Source organism: Mesoplodon densirostris, chromosome 13 (assembly GCF_025265405.1).
Source record: "Mesoplodon densirostris isolate mMesDen1 chromosome 13, mMesDen1 primary haplotype, whole genome shotgun sequence".
Classification (NCBI taxonomy): domain Eukaryota; kingdom Metazoa; phylum Chordata; class Mammalia; order Artiodactyla; family Ziphiidae; genus Mesoplodon; species Mesoplodon densirostris.
Window position 1 is genome coordinate 77035870 of NC_082673.1, and position 20694 is coordinate 77056563.

Below are 20694 nucleotides of genomic sequence, written 5' to 3' on the forward strand. Positions count from 1 at the left end.
TCCATAAAAGCGGCTTGCGAACCCAGCCAACACTTCACTGCAAGGTTCCCTCCAGCCCCCTACCCACCGCTTCATAAGATCTCAGTACCCTTGTTGCTTTTCTGTATCCCTTGGTCTCTAAACATGAAAGAGTGACCTGCATCCTCATTTGCTTGCTTTGGGCCCATTCCCACTGCCCTTCCCAGAGGATGGAAGAGAAGAAGAATGTGATCTTTCATTTTTAGGAGTATCCACTCTCCCACCATCTGTGCGCACCTGGGTATTTGCTTTGGGTGCCAGTTGGGATGGGTCATGGGAGCAACTTAGAAAGAAATGCTGGTTTCTTTTGCCTTGTGAAGAAACACTGACACTCTCTTTGTTCTTGTCCCACAGATATGATGCTGTCCCTTGTGTTTAGCCATTGGAACAGTTACAATCTTCTGCACTGAACTCATTCTGGAAACTCAAGCACCAGACTTCAGCGTTCAAGTGAAGCCAAAGCCATTGGAGCGGGGCATAAAGCCAAAAGCCTTCTATCTTAGTAGTTCCAAAAATTTCACTGCCCCTTCCCTACCCGCCCCCATCCCCAAAATAAGCCATTGCACACAGACAGACAGCATGGCGAGCAAACGAAAATCCACAACCCCATGCATGGTGCGGACATCACAAGTAGTAGAACAAGACGTGCCTGAGGAAGGAGACAGGGCCAAAGAGAAAGGCATCGGCACGCCACAGCCCGAAATGGCCAAGGACACTTGGGCAGCAGAACCTGAAAACTCTTCCAAAGAAAATGAAGTGATAGAGGTGAAATCTACAGGGGAAAATCAATCCAAAAAACTCCAAGGTGGTTATGAATGCAAATACTGCCCCTACTCCACGCAAAACCTGAACGAGTTCACGGAGCACGTTGACATGCAGCACCCCAACGTGATTCTCAACCCGCTCTACGTGTGTGCCGAATGTAACTTCACAACCAAAAAGTACGACTCCTTGTCTGACCACAACTCCAAGTTCCACCCCGGGGAGACCAACTTCAAGCTGAAGCTCATCAAGCGCAATAATCAGACCGTCTTAGAGCAGTCCATCGATGCCACCAACCACATCATGTCCATCACCACCAGCGGCCCCGGAAGCGGGGACCATGACCCCGGGATCTCGGTGAGTAAAACCCCCATCATGAAGCCAGGGAAACCGAAAGCCGATGCCAAGAAGGTGCCCAAGAAGCCAGAGGAGGCCGCCCCCGAGAACCACGTGGAAGGGACCACCCGCCTGGTGACAGACGCGGCTGAGATCCTCTCGAGACTCGGGGGCGTGGAGCTCCTCCAGGACACGTTAGGACACGTTATGCCTTCTGTCCAGCTTCCCCCAAACATCAACCTTGTCCCCAAGGTCCCCGTGCCGCTGAACACTACCAAATACAACTCTGCCCTGGACACCAACGCCACCATGATCAACTCCTTCAACAAGTTCCCTTACCCAACGCAGGCTGAGCTGTCCTGGCTCACAGCCGCTTCCAAACACCCAGAAGAGCACATCAGGATCTGGTTTGCCACCCAGCGCTTAAAGCATGGCATCAGCTGGTCCCCAGAGGAGGTGGAGGAGGCCCGGAAGAAGATGTTTAATGGCACCATCCAGTCAGTGCCCCCAACGATCACTGTGCTGCCCGCCCAGTTGGCCCCCACAAAGATGTCACAGCCCATCCTCCAGACAGCGCTTCCATGCCAGATCCTCGGCCAGACCAGCCTCGTGCTGACTCAGGTGACCAGCGGGCCGACGACCGTCTCTTGCTCCCCCATCACACTCACCGTGGCCGGAGTGACCAACCATGGCCAGAAGAGACCTCTAGCGACTCCCCAAGCGGCCCCCGAGCCCAAGCGCCCCCACGTCGCTCAAGTGCCAGAGCCTTCACCCAAGGGGGCCAACCCTTCGCTGACCCCAGCCAGCGACCGCAAGAAGACGAAGGAGCAGATTGCACACCTCAAGGCGAGCTTCCTCCAGAGCCAGTTCCCCGACGATGCTGAGGTCTACCGGCTCATCGAGGTGACCGGCCTCGCCAGGAGCGAGATCAAGAAGTGGTTCAGCGACCACCGGTATCGGTGTCAAAGGGGCATCGTCCACATCACCAGCGAATCCCTTGCCAAAGACCAGCTGGCCATCGCGGCTTCCCGACACGGCCGCACCTACCACGCGTACCCAGACTTTGCCCCGCAGAAGTTCAAAGAGAAAACCCAAGGTCAGGTGAAAATCCTGGAAGACAGCTTTCTGAAAAGCTCTTTCCCGACCCAAGCAGAACTGGACAGGCTAAGAGTGGAGACCAAGCTGAGCAGGAGAGAGATCGATTCCTGGTTCTCGGAGAGGCGGAAGCTTCGGGACAGCATGGAACAGGCCGTCCTGGATTCCATGGGGTCCAGCAAGAAAGGCCCAGACTCGGTGGCCCCCAACGGTGCTCTGTCTCGACTCGACCAGTTCTCCAGCGCCCAGGTGCCCAGTTCTCTGCCCAGCCCTTCACCAGCAATTACAAAAAACCAAGAACAGGTTCATCTCCTGAGGAGCACGTTTGCAAGAACCCAGTGGCCAACCCCCCAGGAGTATGACCAGCTGGCGGCAAAGACCGGCCTGGTCCGAACTGAAATCGTGCGTTGGTTCAAGGAGAACAGATGCTTGCTAAAAACTGGAACCTTGAAGTGGCTGGAGCAGTACCAGCAGCAGCACGTGGCGGATGATCATGGCTACGACGCCCCGTCGAGGAAGGCGGCAAAAGCCGTCATCGCCGAGAGCTCGAAGAACGGGAGCGAGGGCGGTCCGCAGTATCACAAGGACCCCAAAAAGCTCTGCGAAGAGGACTTGGAGAAGCTGGGCCCCAGGATGAAAGCAGGCGGCGAGCAAGCAAGAGACGGTTTGCCGGCAAAGCCCTCGGAGGCCACCTCGGACAGATCAGAGGGCAACAGTCGGGACGGCCAGGGCAGCGACGAGAACGAGGAATCGGGCATCGTGGATTGGGTGGAGGTGACGGTCGGAGAGGAGGACGCCGTCTCAGACAGGTCGGACAGCTGGAGTCAGACGGCAGCGGAAGGGGCGGCGGAACTGGCTGACTCGGACTCCGACAGCGTCCCTGCTGAGGCCAGCCAGGCCTAGACAGGTAATGCCACCTGTCCCCCCGGGAGCCAGGGCAGGAGGCTGGGTTTCTTTCTTTCTATTGCCAGAGTCGATACAGTTATCGGGTACAGAGATACTGACACAGATCATGAGTTCTTCTTCTTTTTTTTTTTTTTTTTTTGCGGTACGCGGGCCTCTCACTGTTGTGGCCTCTCCCGTTGCGCAGCACAGGCTCCGGACGTGCAGGCTCAGTGGCCATGGCTCACGGGCCCAGCCGCTCCGCGGCATGTGGGATCTTCCCGGACCGGGGCACGAACCCGTGTCCCCTGCATCGGCAGGCGGACTTTCAACCACTGTGCCACCAGGGAAGCCCCATGGGTTCTTCTTTCAAGCTCTTTTAAGACAAAGGAAGAAGAATAGGTGTTGCTAGATTTTGTTTTTATTTGCAAGGCAGTGCTGAGAGGTGGCAGCATTGCTGCCTGTGGCCTTTGGGGGTCCGTCCATTCTAAAGTCTAGTAACAAGGTAACGCAACACAAGGCCTGTTTTGTGTTCAGTGGTGTAAGAAACAAACATGAAAGGATATGTCTTTTCCTTTTTCTTTTCTTTTTGGATTTTTTAAAGAATAAGTGTCTACATTTACTGGATAAAAATTTGGGATTGTTTCCTTTAACCTGAAAGGTTTTGAAAGTACCTGGTATTTACCTCGCCGCGGCTAAAGGAAGACGCGCCCGTGTGTGTCTCATTAAGTGACCCCACCTGTTGCTGCGCTGATGGGGTCCCCAGAGCCCCTTCAAATCTGGAAGAGACTGGTGTAAATTAGGTCTGTGGAGCCACAAAAGCCTGGGACGGGAGGTTACCATGGTCACTAATGGCCATGTCATCCACAAAATGGGACATGCCACCCAAGCCCTTGGTGTTTGTGCTTCACCAGAGGTCTGTGCAAATCAGGGCCTGAAGCATGGCAGCTTTCTTGATGGTATGTTTAGAAAAGGGGGCAGGGTGGGGGGGATGGTAGAGAGAGGGATACAGGAGGGAAAGGTCTACCTTGGCCGAAGCCGAAGTATTCCAAGGGCAGCTTAGATCCAGGAGGGAGATGCACGATTTACAATCTGCCCGGCTTGGCTTCTCCAGAGGTCACTTAAAAGGCAATGAAAGGGCTTCCCTGGTGGCGCAGTGGTTGAGAGTCCACCTGCCGATGCAGGGGACACGGGTTCATGCCCCGGTCCGGGAAGATCCCACATGCCACGGAGCAGCTGGGCCTGTGAGCCATGGCTGCTGAGCCTGCGCGTCCGGAGCCTGTGCTCCGCAACGGGAGAGGCCACAACAGTGAGAGGCCCGCATACCGCAAACAAACAACAAAAAAACAAAAAGCAAAGGCAATGGAAGCCCCACACCACCACCATGTCATCTTTAAACATAGTGAAAGGTAAAAACCTCTAGAATGATTGATAAGTTCCCCAAGGGAGCTCTGGAAATTACCATACCTTTTTATTTATGAACTCGGACAACTTTGGCCAGCCATGTCCCTCATTAATTCATTTATTCAGTAATAAAACGAGGCACCTGGCAAATAAATTAAGTCCTCTAGAAACCTTATTTTAGCCGGCTCCATCAGCTATTAAAAGAGCAATTTAATGAGCAGCCAATCACAGAATGCCATCAAGTCTTTCTCCTCCAACTTTGCAGGAGGAAGTGGTAATAGGTTGCAGGTGAGGAAGGTGAGCTAGTGATAGGAAGGGTTAAAGGGCATTACGCAACGCACCAACCACCCGCCTCCACCTGGCTACAACGGTTTCATCCTGCCTCTGGCCATTTTCTTGCTTCTTATAAGAATCTACCAGGGACAACCCTGGCAGTCCAGTGGTTAAGACTTCGTCTTCCAATGCAGGGGGTGTGGGTTCAATCCCTGGTTGGCGAGCTGAGATCCCACATGCTTCACTGGCCAAAAAACCAAAACATAAAACAGAAGCAATTTGTAACAAATTTGATAAAAAAAAAAAAAGACCCTACCAAACCAGCCCATATCCCCCTTGTTGAAATGAAGGAGCATTTTTTTTTTTTTTTTGTCCAATCAGATTCTGCCTGAGAGCTCCTAGTTTGCCCCCTCTTCCATCCCAGATTTTTCTGATGCATAAACATAAGTCTACATGATTGCTTTTTCCACCTACCACACAGTAGACAGTTGGGTTCAATTCAATTCAACAAATACGTCCTGAGCGCCTACTGTGTGTAGGCGAATGTGCTAGGCACTAGAGAGGACAGGATGAAGAAGATCGAGTCCTCCTTCACCTGGAGCTCAGTCAGACCAACAAGAGGGGAAATTGCTCTTTCTTTATTTGCCAGGGTGCTCCGTGGCATGAAGAAGACGTGCACGCAGGCGGGGCACCCAGGCTGGGAGTCAGGGAAGGCTTCCTGGAGGAAGGGACAGCTGACTCAGGAGCTAGCCAAGTGCACAGACAAGGAAAAGAGTGTTTCAGGTGGAAGGAAGAGCCAAGCAAGGGCCCAGAGACAAGAAAAGGGATGGTGCAGCTGAGGGACCAAAAGAGGTTTGGCGTAGCCAGCAAGTTGAGTTTGGGATTCAGCAAACAAATGAGAAGAGGCAAACTAAAAGAAAACCTGATGGCTTTCCACAGCAGGCAAAAGTTCTTCTGAACCAGTTGTGTGTGTTCAATTTGGATATAAGGATGCTAACTGTTCCTGTGTCCAGAGTGAGCTCTGGATGCACATCGCTGAGTGGGAGGTACCTAGGGATGGCAGCCCCCCAGAGGCCCCCAAGGCCACCTGTCCCCATCTTTTCTCTCCCAAACTATACAAACACCAACAGTTGACAGCGCCCACCTGAGTTGGTTGCCACTGTGCTTGACCCCCACCTGAGGCCCAAGAGAAGGAGAAGGGGGAAGAAATGCTGAAACCATAAAGAGAAGCTTTGGGAAGGAAGAGAGGGAGGGAGGGAGGGAGGAAGGAAGGAAAAATGCAAGGCCTCCTGAGTTCAGAGGCTGAGCTGGGCGCTGTGGCCACAGATGGTCTCATTCAATTCTCCTAGCGGCCCTGAGAGGTAAGCTTCTCTATATTTTTATAAAACCAGAAACTGAGACTCAGAAACCAAGGAACTTATCCACATTCTCCCCACCAGCACCTCGGTTTCACTTCGGAGCCTTCACTCTTCCTACTGCTGTTTCTGCCTCTTTATTTCTGACAGAAATTCCCCATTTCTGATTGATAGCACCTCCCACCCCTGACCCGCTCCTGTGGCGGCAGATACCTAGGGTTTTTAGAGTTGACTTTTGAATTAACATCAAATAATTCAGAGATGTAGGAACTAGTCAAGTCCCCCCAAAAAACAGGAACACCCAGGAACCGCTCTTTTATGTTTATTTATGGTGAACGCCACAACTGTGTGCTAGAAAACATTCCTAAACAACATGCTAAGATCTACTCAACACCTGTGACATCCGATATCCCTAATGGGCCTCCTGATATTTTTCAGGTGCCACTGAATTGAGAAAGGGGCCGCCGTCTGTGTGCCGGCGGCGGCGGCCAAAAGTTCTCCCAAGTCCCGACAGAGACACCCCTTCAAGGAAGCTTCCAACCTCGAGGGGAAAAAAACCTCTCCAAATACTTCACAGCTTTTATGAACCAAACACATGGGTCTCTTGAAAGTCATAAATATTCAGTGATGTTTTTATTTAAACACATATTTATTTAGGAACCTGCAGTTGAGTGCAGTTGCCACACATATAATAATCCTGGGAATGATGCATGGTTTTGATTTCATGAAAGGTGTTATGTGATGCACATATGAGAGAGAGAGTGAGAAAAAACTTGGGTAAGCAGCTGGGCGCTGACTCTAGGACGGGATTGCCTCTGTGGGAGTGAAGCGTACCCACCCCGACCAATTCCTCTGGCTGAAGCTTGGCAAGGCTCAGGACAGTATTTGAATGTCCAGGCTCACCATGGCCCTGAGGTTAGACACAAAGATAAGGAATCCTTCCCAAGCTTTGAACTGGGGCATCTTGATTCAGTCTCTGGGTCCAAACAATTATCGAGCCATCCACTGAGAGATCTGTCCTGGTAAGAGGCCAAAAAATAAACTCCTTTCCTAAAAAATGAGTCAGAATACTTGAGCCAGAGAATGTCAGACATATGCCCTGATGGTTGGCCAGACGGAATTGCCCGGCTCTGCTACCACGAAGAATTTCCATTTATTTGTATATGCCATGTGCTCAGCATTCTTCCCAGCGCATCTATTAAGTCATTTACACTTCATGACAACCTTCTGAGAGAGGTACGGCTCTTTCCCCATTTTACAGAGGGCCAAACGGAGGCTCAGAGATGCTTGCCCTGGGTTCCTCAGCTAGCAGCTGGTGGAGCCTGGAGGCCCCCTCTCATCTGTCAGGTCACTGCCTGACCCAACCACCGTGGCCCACCACCTTGCCAACAGTGGCACCACCATCACCGCCCAGGATGGACCAACAGGACATGGTCATTTCTTAATTCTATGTGGAGTGGGAACTAATACACAACTATTCACTACTTGGCTGCCTCCTGATTTCTGACAATTTCCATCTCCTGAGAATTAGGGATGGCTTTGGGGAAGAGGTAAATCTGTGAAATGTCAGAAAAAAAGTATTTTCCATAGTTCAGCTTGCTTAAAATATTCAAGGCTGCCAACATTGGATCCTGGCTACAATTTAGGATCTAGGATAAGTATACCCCCATCATCTGTTCAGATTAGCCGTCCAAATACAGATATGTGAATGGATGGATGGATAAATGAAAATGTTGTAATTAACTATTTCCCCATTTCTCCCCTATCAGACCCTTAAAGGCAGGCACCACAGGCCATTAATCTCTGAATCCCCCAGTGCCTGATTCAGAACAGATGTTTAACAGCAGTTTATCGAACCAACCTGAGAATTAACAAAGGTAGTTGGCTTCCAGTTATCCAGGATCTGGTACCTCAGTCCTTTGCTTCTCCTCATTTTTTTTTTTTTCTATCACTCACTAGTCCCATCAGATGACAGCCATCAGGGGAGAGGAACTGGGGACAATCTGCTTTCCCTGTGTGTGGGCAGCTTGAGGGAAAGGTCTGTTGGAGAATCGATCACTAGCTATTTACTGGGTGATACTTCTCAGGGACTGTACCTTAGCCTCCCTGCCCTGGTACCTCATGGAGAGTTAACTGCTATCACTTCCTTTTACCTAATTCTGGAGCTTCTCACAGTAGGAATTTCCACTGTGCTTTAGGCAGCTTGTAGTGACTTAGGAACATCGTGAAATCGAAGCCCCTCGTTTTTCAGAGGAAGGATGCTGGCCCCAAGGAGGAGGAGCAACTAGTCCAGAGATGCTCATAGTAAGTGCCTTGGCCTGTTCATCCATCGGTATTTGTGGAAAGCCTGCAGTGTGCCAGGCTCTGGAAGCAGCAGTGCCCAGAATGTCCCTGCCTCCGTGGAGCCCATAGTCTTTGACCAAATAATCTTCCATCAAACAAAAAGGAAATGTTGGGCTTCCCTGGTGGCGCAGTGGTTGAGAGTCCGCCTGCCGATGCAGGGGACACGGGTTCGAGCCCCGGTCTGGGAAGATCCCACATGCCGTGGAGCAACTGGGCCCGTGAGCCACAACTACTGAGCCTGCGTGTCTGGAGCCCGTGCTCCGCAACAAGAGAGGCCACGATAGTGACAGGCCCGAGCACCGCGATGAAGAGTGGCCCCTGCTTGCCACAACTAGAGAAAGCCCTCGCACAGAAACGAAGACCCAACACAGCAAAAATAAATTAATTAATCAATAAACTCCTACCCCCAACATCTTCTTTAAAAAAAAAAAAAAAAGGAAATGTTGCCAGGTGACAAGATTTTTTGAAGGAAAGGCGCATGGAACTGTGAGAACATAGATTAGGGCAATTTGACCTGACTTAGGGGGTTGGGCAAGGTTTCTCTAAACAAGCAGTGGATGAATTGAAACGCAAAAGGTTAAGTAGGAGTTGGCTGGGCAAAGAGGAGAAACAGTCCAGGCAGAAGAAACCACATACACAAAGACCCTGAGGCAGGAGGGAACTTGGTGCATCAGGGAACCTAAAAGGTGACTATCGTGGCTATGACTTGTCTGAGTTCACACTTCAAAGAAGTGCCGCATGTTCAGAGTTGACATAATGTAGGATAGTGTGAAATTTTCCTCATCTGCTGAGAAATTACTTATTCTTTCTCCGTGTCACCATGTTTTCCTTTTCTCAGTTCTAATTCAAATTAGACCATGCCCCTTCCCAATAAAAGAAAGTTGGACTCAGAAATATGATTGAGATAAGATTGAATAAATTACAATCACAGTGCTTGCTTTTCTATCTCATGGACTGCAGTGTTATTCTCTCTCAAGTCCACAGGGCCTAAGGGAAATCCCTACAGGGAAAAGTAAAGAGAAATAGGAACAGAAAGCTAGCACATGGGAAAAGAATTCTAATTGTTTCATGCTTCCCCAAAGGTAAAGTAATAGGAAAACAGATTTTGCTGAAGAATTAGGTAGTACTTTTGAACATTCCAATGTGACGCCAAGATAGAAAGGGACAGCTGTGGGAGCCAGTGGGTTCTCTGTCCTGGATAGTGTTCAGGGAGAGGGAGGACATCCACTTGGTGGAAACGTTCGAACAGTGGCCATAAGAAAAGGGGCCCAGTGACTTTGCAGTTTACCCCAAAGCTAAGAACTAGTGCTCTGGGATCAAGTGACCCATCAGGCGGTTGGTTCTCTACCATGCGGAATGTCCCTGACCAAGTGGTAGGATTCCAGGTAGAAGCCCAGGGGCTTAGCAAGAGGCCACATAGTCAAAATTACTGTAATACTTTTTAAAAAAAAACAAAAAAACACCTGAAATGTGAACTTTGTCATCAATCTTATGTAACCAGCCACCTCTAAAAGCACTGTGCTCTCTTCTTGTTTTTCATTCATTAACGAACATTTGAGTATCCTCAGTGAGCCAGACTCAGTGCGGGGCGGGGGTCAGCAGTGAACTCTGTGGACATACGTTTAAAAAGGTGAACTGAGGGTGTCTGGGAGCAGGGTCTTCTGTAGAAGCGACCTGCAGCTGGGACCTGCTGCCCAAGGGGAAGGCAGTGGGGCCAGGCTGTGTGCCCTTGGTGTCCTGCATCTTCCCAGCCTCACTTTGAGAGTGCCGCCAGCTCCCACAGCCCAAGTCCCACCCACCGCTACATAGTGTGGGAGAGGTCAGAGGAGAATTGAAGTCCGGCAGTTCCAAGGGTGCTACTGGGGCCCAGAGCTATCCACAGACATCTGGAATCACTGCAAAAGCCAAAAAAAAAGTGGCTTTGTCTCCCCTTCTCCAGGTCACCCTTTGGCCTTGCAATATTTTTTTTGTGAGGTTTTTTGTTTTGTTTTTTTAATGGCCTTGTTCAGCATTTATTTTTCATTATTAATGCATATGGCTGGAGGATTATACATGTTCATCCCCATAAGACGGAAAAAAACATTGTCATAAAAGAAACTGAAGATGATTCAAAGAAGTGGAAAGATATCCCATGCTCTTAGATTGGAAGAATATTGTTAAAATGGCCGTACTACCCAAAGCAATCTACAGATTTAACGTAGTCCCTATCAAAATACTCATGACATTTTTCACAGAACTAGAACAAATAATCCTAAAATTTATATGGAACCACAAAAGACCCAGAATTGCCAAAGCAATCCTGAGGGGAAAAAAACAAAGCTGGAGGCATAACCCTCCCAGATAAGACCAGCTACAAAGCTACAGTAATCAAAACACGACGGTATTGGCACAAAAACAGACATATAGATCAATGGCACAGAAGAGCACAGAAATAAACCCACACACCTATGATCAATTAATCTTCGACAAAGGAGGCAAGAATATGCAATGGAGAAAAACGAGTCTCTTCAGCAAGTGGTGCTGGGAAAGCTGGGACAGCCTCATGTAAATCAATGAAGTTAGAACACACCTTCTCACCATACACAAAAATAAACTCAAAATGGTTTAAAGGTCTAAATGTAAGACATGACACCATAAAACTCCTAAAATAGAATATAGGCAAAACATTCTTGGACAAAAATCGTAGCAATATTTTCTTAGATCAGTCTACCAAGGCAATAGAAATAAAAGCAAAAATAAATGGGACTTAATCAAACTTAAAAGCTCTTGCACAGCAAAGGAAACCATCAACAAAACAAAAAGACAACCTGAGTGGGAAAAAATATTTGCAAATGATGCAACCAACAAGGAGTTAATATCCAAAACATACAAGCAGCTCATACAACTCAGTATCAAGAAAACAAACAACCCAATCAAAAAATGGGCAGAAGCCCTAAATAGACATTTCTCCAGAGAAGACATGCAGATGGCCAACAGGCACATGAAAAGATGCTCAACATCGCTAATTATTAGAAAAATGCAAATCAGAAGCACAATGAGGTATCACCTCACACCTGTCAGAGTGGCCATCGTCAAAAAGTCTACAAACAGTAAATGCTGGAGGGGGTGTGGAGAAAAAAGAACCCTCCTACACTGTAGGTGGCAATATAAATTGGTATGTAAATACTATGGAAAACAGTACAGACATTCCTTAAAAATCAAAAAATAGAGCTACCATACACTCCAGCAATCCCACTCTGAAGAAGATGAAAACTCTAATTCTAAAAGATACATGCGGGCCTCCCTGGTGGCGCAAGTGGTTGAGAGTCCGCCTGCCGATGCAGGGGATACGGGTTCGTGCCCCGGTCTGGGAGGATCCCATATGCCGCGGAGCGGCTGGGCCCGTGAGCCATGGCCGCTGGGCCTGCGCGTCCGGAGCCTGTGCTCCGCAACGGGAGAGGCCACAACAGTGAGAGGCCCGCATACAGCAAAAAAAATAAAAAATAAAAAAAAAATAAAAGATACATGCACCCCAATGTTCATAGCAGCGCTATTTACAATAGCCAAGACATGGTAACAACCCAAGTGCCCATCAACAGACTATCGGCTTAAGAAAATGTAACATATATATATATGTGTGTGTAAATATACATATATATATATATATATATATATATATATATATATATATATGTAATGGAATACTACTCAGCCATAAAGAATGAAACATTGCCATTTGCAGCAACACGGATGGACCTAGAGAATATTATACTTAATGAATCAGAGAAAGACAAATATTACATGATATCACTTATATGTGGAATCTCAAAAATAATACAAATGAATCTATATACAAAACAGAAACAGATCACAGACAGAGAAAACTAACTTATGGTTAGCAAAGGGGAAAGAGAGAGCAGAGGGATAAATTAGGAGTACGGGATTAACAGATACACACTACTAACTAGGAAATAGAAAAGCAGGAAGGATTCACTGTATAGCACAGGGAACTATATTGAATATCTTGTAATAACCTATGATGGAAAATAATCTGAAAAAATATTTATATATATATAAAACTGAATCACTTTGCTGTACACCTGAAACACAATATTGTAAATCAACTATACTTCAATTTTTTAAAAACTGCCAGATGGAGAACCACCTTAATATTGAGGTTTATCTAAAAAGCAATTTTTTTCCATATTTTTATTACTTTCAAATAAACCGACAGCATAGTTGCTAAGATATTTTATAATTCATCAATATTCGGATTGTTTAAAAATTATTTGTTACAGAAAAATCACCGTGATAAAATCAACTTCTTTTGCTTCTAATAATTTATACTTGATATGCGTTATAACAGTGTAATATTAATAGGCAAGGTAATTCAAGCAGCCCGACTGATCTCATTAACTAGTCATCTTCAAACTCAGAAAACAAAAGAAATCAATAAATAAAAATAAAAAGCAAATTTTTGCCAGTCACTTAGAGAGACAGGGTTCAGTTTTCTATATATGAGAGAGAGGAGAGAGAGAAAATGTGTAAATTCTCACACACACAGGTGAGCTGACTTACCCCTAAGGCTGTAATTTTGTACCTGGCTTTCCTCAAGGAAAAAAGGAAGCAATATTTCTGGAGCACATGTATGCTTTGCACACCTCATCTGTCGCCCTCCCAGCAGCCGGTTGATTATGAATTGTGGACGTGAGGCTCAGGGAGCTTAGGTAACTGACCTCGGCACACAGCTCGGAAGTGGCTGAGCCTGGATCCAGCTTCCTCTGACTCCACGGCGCTTTCCTCCCTGCTCCACGGCGGAGACCACAGTCCTGTGCTGAGCTGACGTTCCCCAGCCTGGTTGGGAGAAGGAGCAGTGGCTCTTTACCCACCTTGGGCCTTGTTTTCCTGGAGGCTTGAGAACTGTTCGCGTGGACATCCACCCACAGTCAGCCTCCTTTCCGAAGACGGTGAAAGACCCAGTTCGCTGCGGGAAATCCTGTTCTTTCGGGGAGCACGGCAGGAGGCCGACTGTGGTCCGCGTGCCCATCCTGGGTGCGTGTGGCTCTGCATGGGATCAGCGGTAAGGCGCGTGGTCCTCTTCAGCTGCCTGGGACCGCCAGCCTGTCTTTGAAGCAGACCTGCGCTCTCCTGTCGTCACGTGGCTCCGTGCAGCGAGCAGCTGTGAACGTAGGGCAAGGCGGGTCAGGTGTGGCGGAGAGCAGCGAAAGTTGCATTGGCCGCAGTAGAATCCAGTTTCCACCACTTACTACTCGCCTGACACCATTTAATCTCGCTAAACCCCCGTCTCTTCACTGCAGGTGGGCCTACCTCCCGGGTTACCAGGCTACCATGAGGATTAAATGAGATCCAAATCAGCACTTAGCATTGGGCCTGGCACATCATAATCATGAGAGATATTTAAGCTACTCTCACTGTTGTCACAACTGTGATCACTATTGCTTTTGACTCTGCCGCTGAGCAGTCATGTGACCTGGGGAAATCGCTTTTCCTCCCTGAGCTTCCTTTTTTTTTTCTCATGAAATGAGTGAAGTTGGCAGAATCACCTATAAGGACCCCTGTAGCTCTTACGATTCGGTGACATCTGCTGGATCACTTTTGGGTGGTACCAGATCCCAAGGACACCCTGGAATCTGGTTTCATCCACAGACGTTTCTTTTACAAGCTGTTTCCTTAACTCCAATATTGAGTCTTATTATCGGGAGCATGTAGGGAATGTGGGTACACTGGACATCCAGACGTTAAGAATGACAAACAATATAGATAATCTGCTGATGCCTTCGGCTGAGAAGTCTGGTATTCTTGCTCTTGGTCCCCCGCACAAGAAAAACACAAAAACTTCTCAGGGCCTTCTCGGCTACCAAGCAGTAACCCAGGAGGGAGGCAAAGAAAAAGCCACTGGCTTCAGGCATCTACAGATTTGATCACCTTCCAGTCTGTCATGGAATACTATGTCCTTTACAGCCCTGAGCCCTCCCCTTGGACTCATGCTCAGGATCCTTGGATCCCAGGAGCCCACAGAGGAAATGGAGGTCGGCCTTAGTTTCCTAAGGCTGCCATCAAGTACCACAAACTGGCTGGCTTAACCGACAGGAATTTATTCTCCCACGGTCTGGAGACTGGAAGTCTGGTGTTGGCAGGGTTGCTTCCTTCTGAGTGCTGTGTGGGAACATGTGTTCCTTGCTTCTCTTCTAGCTTCTGGCGGGTTGCTGGCAATCCTTGCCTTATAGATACAACACCCCAATTTCTGCCTTTGTCTTCCCTTGACGTTCTCCCTGTGTCTGTCTCCGTGTCCAAATTTCCCCTTTTTATAAGGACACCAGCCCTATGGGATTAGGTCCCACCCTAATGACCTCATTTTAACATTGATCACCTCTGTAGAGGAATTTCCAAATAGGGGTTACATTCTGAGGTACTAAGGGTTAGGACTTCAACATATCTTTGGGGGTTGGGAGGACACAATTTAACCCATAAGAAGGTCCTTGGACTATTTTCATTACTTCAAAGTACATAAGAATTAAACGCTTCTCCATACTGACTCAGTAAACACTGGTTAAGAGCACAGGCTCTGGAAATTGCCTGGGTTGGGATTTTGGCTCTGCCACTTTCTAGCTGTGTGATCTAGGGCAAGTTTTTTAGCTTCTCTGTGCTCAGTTTCCTCACCTGTAAAATGGGAATAACAATTTTATCTACACCTGAGGGTTGACAGAAACATTAAATTAAAAATACACTTAAAATTTCTCATCTTTTTATGATTATTTTATATCCTATTTGGAAAGGGTTCCATCTAACAAATACAACAAAAGCACATGTAATACTTACCACACGCCTGGCACTATTTTATATGCTGGTGCATATATCAACTTCTTTTCACAACTGCTTTGTGGATGCTATTATCCCTGTTTTACAGAAGCAAAAACTAAGCCCTAGAGAGATTTTGACGTGTGTATGGCCCCATGGCCAGTATAGAGAGAACTCTCGACCCAAATCCAGGTTTGTCTGATTCTGGGGCCTTTTAGGAACCATTGTGACTGGCTGCGTCTCCAGGAATAAGAAAAGGGTCTTGTAATGATGAAATGCATCACCTCCTTCACTTGCCCAGAAAGTCATCCGGTTTTCAAAGGCCTTATTCTGAAGGCACTTCCCATAATGTTAGACTGTGCTCAGGAAACACACTTGTTTCTTTAAAACAGGGCGTTTGTCTCTCCTCCAGGCCCCAGGATGGCTTTGGAAGTGTCTCCCCAGGAGAGCCAAGGAGAGGCCACCCCCGATGCCTTGCACCCAGGGAATCATGGTCATCTCCCTGACATCTCTGGCTTTGTGTTGTCCTTCTAGGGAAGTCCATCAGAACTGCTGTGCTGATGAAGGGGACACTCTGTCTTCAAAGAGAGAAGAGAACTTCCGTCCCTGGCTGTGGGCCGCCCTGGCCAGAGACTCCAAGTGGAACGCCTTCACTCGTACGCACCTCCCCGAGGCCCGGTGGGGACTGTTCATAGTGCCAAAGTCCTACCACTGCGTTTTCCATGGGTCCTTGTAAATAGTTTGCTCCTGTGCCCAGGCCCCCCGCCTCTTGCTATACTGGAACCGATTTGTACAATGTGGGAAAATTTTGTTACCTTTTTAACCAAGGGCAACTTCCTTTTCCAGCACTACCATTGTAAGGTTTTTTTTCCAGGAGGGAGGGCTGATCACACGTGCTTTTCTCTTTTTTCCTTTCTTTTTGTTTTTTTTTATTTTATTAATTTGGGGGAGGGGGGATGTTAGCATTAGTGCCATTATATCTACTGGATTTTAGGTAGGGAGAGTTCATTTTTAAAGGTAGTTTGAAGTTTGGGAGATTTCTTCAGGGGAAAGGGCCGGGATTCAGGCATCTGTCTTAACTTGGAGAGGGTTTTACAGATGACAGATCTTCCAAATCAAATCCATTTCTATTTCTTCCCCAGCCTCCTCTGGGGGTCCCTGTTTAGCCACACACAAGGCTTTCTGAACTGCCACCAGGCCGGTCTGGTTTTTTTTTGATGGCCTGGCCTCAGACCTTGGGCCGAGCCAGCACCCGGAGAACTGGGTGGCAGACAGCTACCCTCTGAGCCCCTTTTTAGTGACCAGCAGAAAAGGCTCCCGGATGCACTAGCATCATCATTACTTTTGTGAAATTAAAAGAAAAAGAGATCTTCGTGTCTAGATGGTACAAAGATGAACAGCTTTGGTTTTCATTTCCGTTCCTAGCTGCCTTTTCTCAGTGTGGTATTGGACAAGATTTCAGCTTGAAGCTTCACCACGAATTGCTTTTTTTGTTTGTTTGTGTGTTTGTTTTGGGCCAATTTTAGTTTCCTGAGTGCACTTTTTTTTCCCCTCAGTTAGTCCTAACTTCTAAAGAAGAAAAACCAGGAGACATATCTGGTGTAAACGTTGCAGTATGAGTTGTGTTTGCAGTCCCTTCCCCTGCCCACACTGCCCCTCATTTGAGTACACTGCACAAATAAAAGGTTAGGGAGTTTGAAAAAAAAAACAATTTTTCTAACTTGTTGCTCATTTGTTGTAACTCAATAAAGCAAAGACTACACATTTTTATAACCTTTTCCTCTGCTCCTGGTTCTTCATTGCTGTCTGGCTCCCAGGACACAGCCTGAGGGTTCCAACTCACCCATCTGTTTCAAATCCGTTATGACCACACTTCTCATCTTCCGTCCTGGTGAGGCCTGACAGCGCCGGTGGGACTATAAAAACAGGGGGTAAGTGTCGACGTGGGAATCTTCATCACATCTCTGTGACATAGAGAAGAAGTGAGTGATAGGCCCACCCTTCTCCGGGGTCTTCACACATAGGCTCATAAAATACTACAGAGAAGAGCACAGGCGTGGGAATGAGACCTGCCTGCAGGCCACCGCTTGCCCTCGGGGGGCCTCAGGCAAGCCACTTCTGTCCCGGCTTGCTGGTGACTGGGACACTGCCATTTCTCCGAGAAGGCCGGCTTTTGTGTCTCTGACCGGGTGAGGTTTAAAAAGCCCCTCGTTCAAGGTGACCCTCGCTTAGACCAGTGCCTTTCAAACTTGAGCAGGCAGTGGCATCACCTGGAAGGCTGGTTAGAGTTTCTGAGTAGGTCAGGGTGGACCAGAGAACGTCCACTACTCCCAGGTGAGGCTGGTACTTCCAGCTCGGGATCCCAACATTGGGAATCTCTGGTCTAGATGTTTCTCACTTTCACAGGGACTTACAGACTTTTGGGCCGTTTATCCACCCCTCGGCCTCCAAACTTTCCCCATCCACCTCCCCCGCTGCAAAAAAAAAAAAAAAAAAAGAAAATCCAACCTGCGCTTTTCTTATTACAAAAACAAAAGTGCCAAGTGGCTGTAACTGGCTCATCTCCCGCGTCCTGCCTACGCTGCCTTTCCTGTCTACGCTCCAAGCGGTGGACCCTCCGCAGACCTCATCTCCTCCTGCTGTCCTGTCCTTCCAGACCATTAACGAACGTCAGCCCATCCCAGCCCCCTCCAGCTTCTCCCTGGCAGGCAGCTGCCTTCCCCTCCTGCTATTTACCTCCCTTGCCGTTCCGCTTGCCACTCTCAAGCAATTTAAGTAAATTCTTCCAGCAAGGCAGCAGGAGATGCTATTAAATGCCTGAAGAAACCAAAGGGAAAACCTTGCCAAAACTTTTGTCTTTTTATTTTTAATTTCTGCACCAAAGAGAAAGCTTTGCTAATTGGTTGCAAGGAAAATACACAGGGAAAACAGCTGTGCTCTTTTAAGCACCCAGCAAAACATAACAAGCTACATCTTCCGCCCTGGGAATGATCAAAGGGTGTCAGAAACTAGGAGAGGGGTTCTTAAGGGGAATAGCTGGACAGGTGAGGGGGAAGAGAGCCGCGGAGTGGCGTGAACACCTGCTGGTTTTGTCTGCCCCGTACCTCTTTGCACTACATCTCTTCCTTCAGGGTTCACTTGTCTCCCCTTCTGTCCATCTGATTCTGAGGGGCTGCCCGTCACGGGGACCCGCTCCCCTCCCACAGGACAAGCCTGGCGCTCCAGCCCCCTGTTCACCGAGCTGGGTGCGGTGGGATGCAGGCGCACTCAGATGCTGGGAGAGAGCTCCCTTTTTCCATTGAGATGACGAGTGTGATGTTAGCCTGGAGCCGCCAGCATCCAAATCCCCCGCCCGAGAGAGGAAGCCAGTCTGCAGGTAGCAAGAATGAGGCCGAAAACTCAAGACAAGAGGCAGAGGAGCAACGGAAGGAAGAAGAAAGGGATGATGGTGGCCGTGCTGACGGTGGTGGTGACCGTGGTGACATGACTGAGTCCCTGGACCCTGCCATTCCTGAGGCCAGCTCCCTATCTTTCCAGTTTCATAAAAACCAACATATTTCTCCTTTTGACTGAGGCTAAAAACCTTTTGAATTGGGTTTCTGTTGCTAGAAACTCAGCATTCTGATGGTTGGATGAGATTATGAGATAAAAAACAAAGGAAAGACAGTAAGTGTAAACAGCCCCATATAGCTGGTGGCTACTGTACTGGATGTCCGTCTCTAAGTCCTTGGTACTCAAGTGTGTCCCCTGGCTCAGCAGCGGCAGCATCACCAGGGTGCTTGTTAGAAATGCAGAATCTCCAGCCCCTGCCCCAGACCTGTTGAATCATAATCTGCAATTTCACACCATCCCCGGGTGACTCAACTGTTCTTTCAAGTTCAAGAAACTCTGCTCTGAAGGCTTTGAAGGGCTCCTCCCCAGCCTCTTCCAGCACACTGAGGGCTGGGGGTGGGATCTGATACACCACGGAGCCCGTTTTCAGAGTGTAGACTCCGAGGCCTTGGGGAGCAGGAAGGCAGAGGCGGCAACGGGATGGAGATCACGTGGTACCCCAGGTGCGGGTGCTCTTGTCCAGACCACCCGGTGCACAGCCACTTCTAGCCAACAGCATGCGGAAATGACAGCTCTCACTGGCCTGCCACAACACAATCTGGAGAGAACCAGGACAGACGTCAGTTCCCTCCTACTGATTCCTGAAAGCGCCCATCTGGAGCACCTAACAGCTGGACGTACTTACAAACCACAGTAGCGGCACCATCATTACCCCTGGGTGCTTGATCAATAAGAAGGAATAAAAAAGACATCCAAGTGCATCCCATGACATGTGGCAAGTCGGGTATCCTGTAGAGTGTAGCAGGCACATTGCCCTGGACTTTGAGGAAGGGAGGTGACAAAGGTCTCCATCAGCAACCCTCACACCCTCCCCCAGAACCAGCCCCCAAAGCATTACAGACTGCCTCAGTCTGGATCCTTGAGAAAAAGAGACAGACCACTTAAACTGGGAAATTTAAGGGAAGTGCATTAAATGGATGTTCACACGGTGTGGGCAGGGCTTCGGGAAGCCACCAGGGGAGGATGTAGAGATCTTGGCCTGAAGGGGTGAGGGATGAGGCAGTTACCAGAACCTGTAAAGGACACATGCCGTCAAGAAACCATGGTGAACCGGCAGGGGGAGAATCTGGGGAACAAACACCCTGACATCATTCTCCTCCTATCCTCTGCCCTCCTGCCACTTCCTCCCAATGGCCAAACCCAGCCAGAAGTCAGAGGGTAAGGGGATCTGTTGGTCCAGTCCATCAGAGTCCGCCTCTCAGCACACAGAGCAGGTGGGGGAAGGGTGGGGGTGGGGGGAAACAGATGGTCCAGCATACAGATCAATCTATGGGCTGGACCAAAGATGACAAATACACACCAAGGATGCTATATGCCTCACTCATGGCCAACATTAATAATCAATTGGAGTGCCTTTGGCTGCTGGGCTTGGACGGCCTTCACAATACTGAACACAGAGCCTCACCTTGAATCTATTAACCTTGGAACATGAGATGACACATTGGGTGGGTGCCCCTGGTTGCCTAGCTAGTATCCATTCCCTCATTCTTCCTCACTAACAGAACCAAGATATTGCCCAGGCACTGACATACCCCAGCCCCAGGTCAGAAACTCAATTTCCCTTGCAGCCAAGAGCAGCTAATGAGATGCACACAGAAGGCTCTTGCATAGCAGGTGCCTGTCTTCTTCCTCCCTTGTTCTTACCTTGTGTGCACTGCTGATCTTGAGACTACATCCTTAATAGCTTCTTTGAGCCCCTGAACCAGTGCCACAGCTGAAAGTTTTCAAGCGTCTTGATATGTGAAAAAAATATCTTTTCATTTAATCCACCACTCATTGCATTGGTCTGATACTTGCATTCAAATGTGCTCATAAG

At 48.4% G+C, this 20694-nt stretch overlaps 1 protein-coding gene across 4 annotated transcripts in view; it reads left to right on the plus strand.

Annotated features, from left to right (window-relative positions):
* ZHX2 (zinc fingers and homeoboxes 2) overlaps positions 1 to 17023 on the plus strand; it is a 177558-nt gene extending 160535 nt beyond the window's left edge. For all 4 annotated transcript variants that reach the window (XM_060115623.1, XM_060115626.1, XM_060115624.1 and 1 more), the window contains 2 exons: positions 373 to 3118; positions 15801 to 17023. In XM_060115623.1, the coding sequence (XP_059971606.1) occupies positions 598 to 3114 (2517 nt within the window). In that variant the 5' untranslated portion in view covers positions 373 to 597 and the 3' untranslated portion in view covers positions 3115 to 3118; positions 15801 to 17023. The remainder of the gene's footprint in view (positions 1 to 372; positions 3119 to 15800) is intronic.
* Positions 17024 to 20694: the final 3671 nt, after the last annotated feature.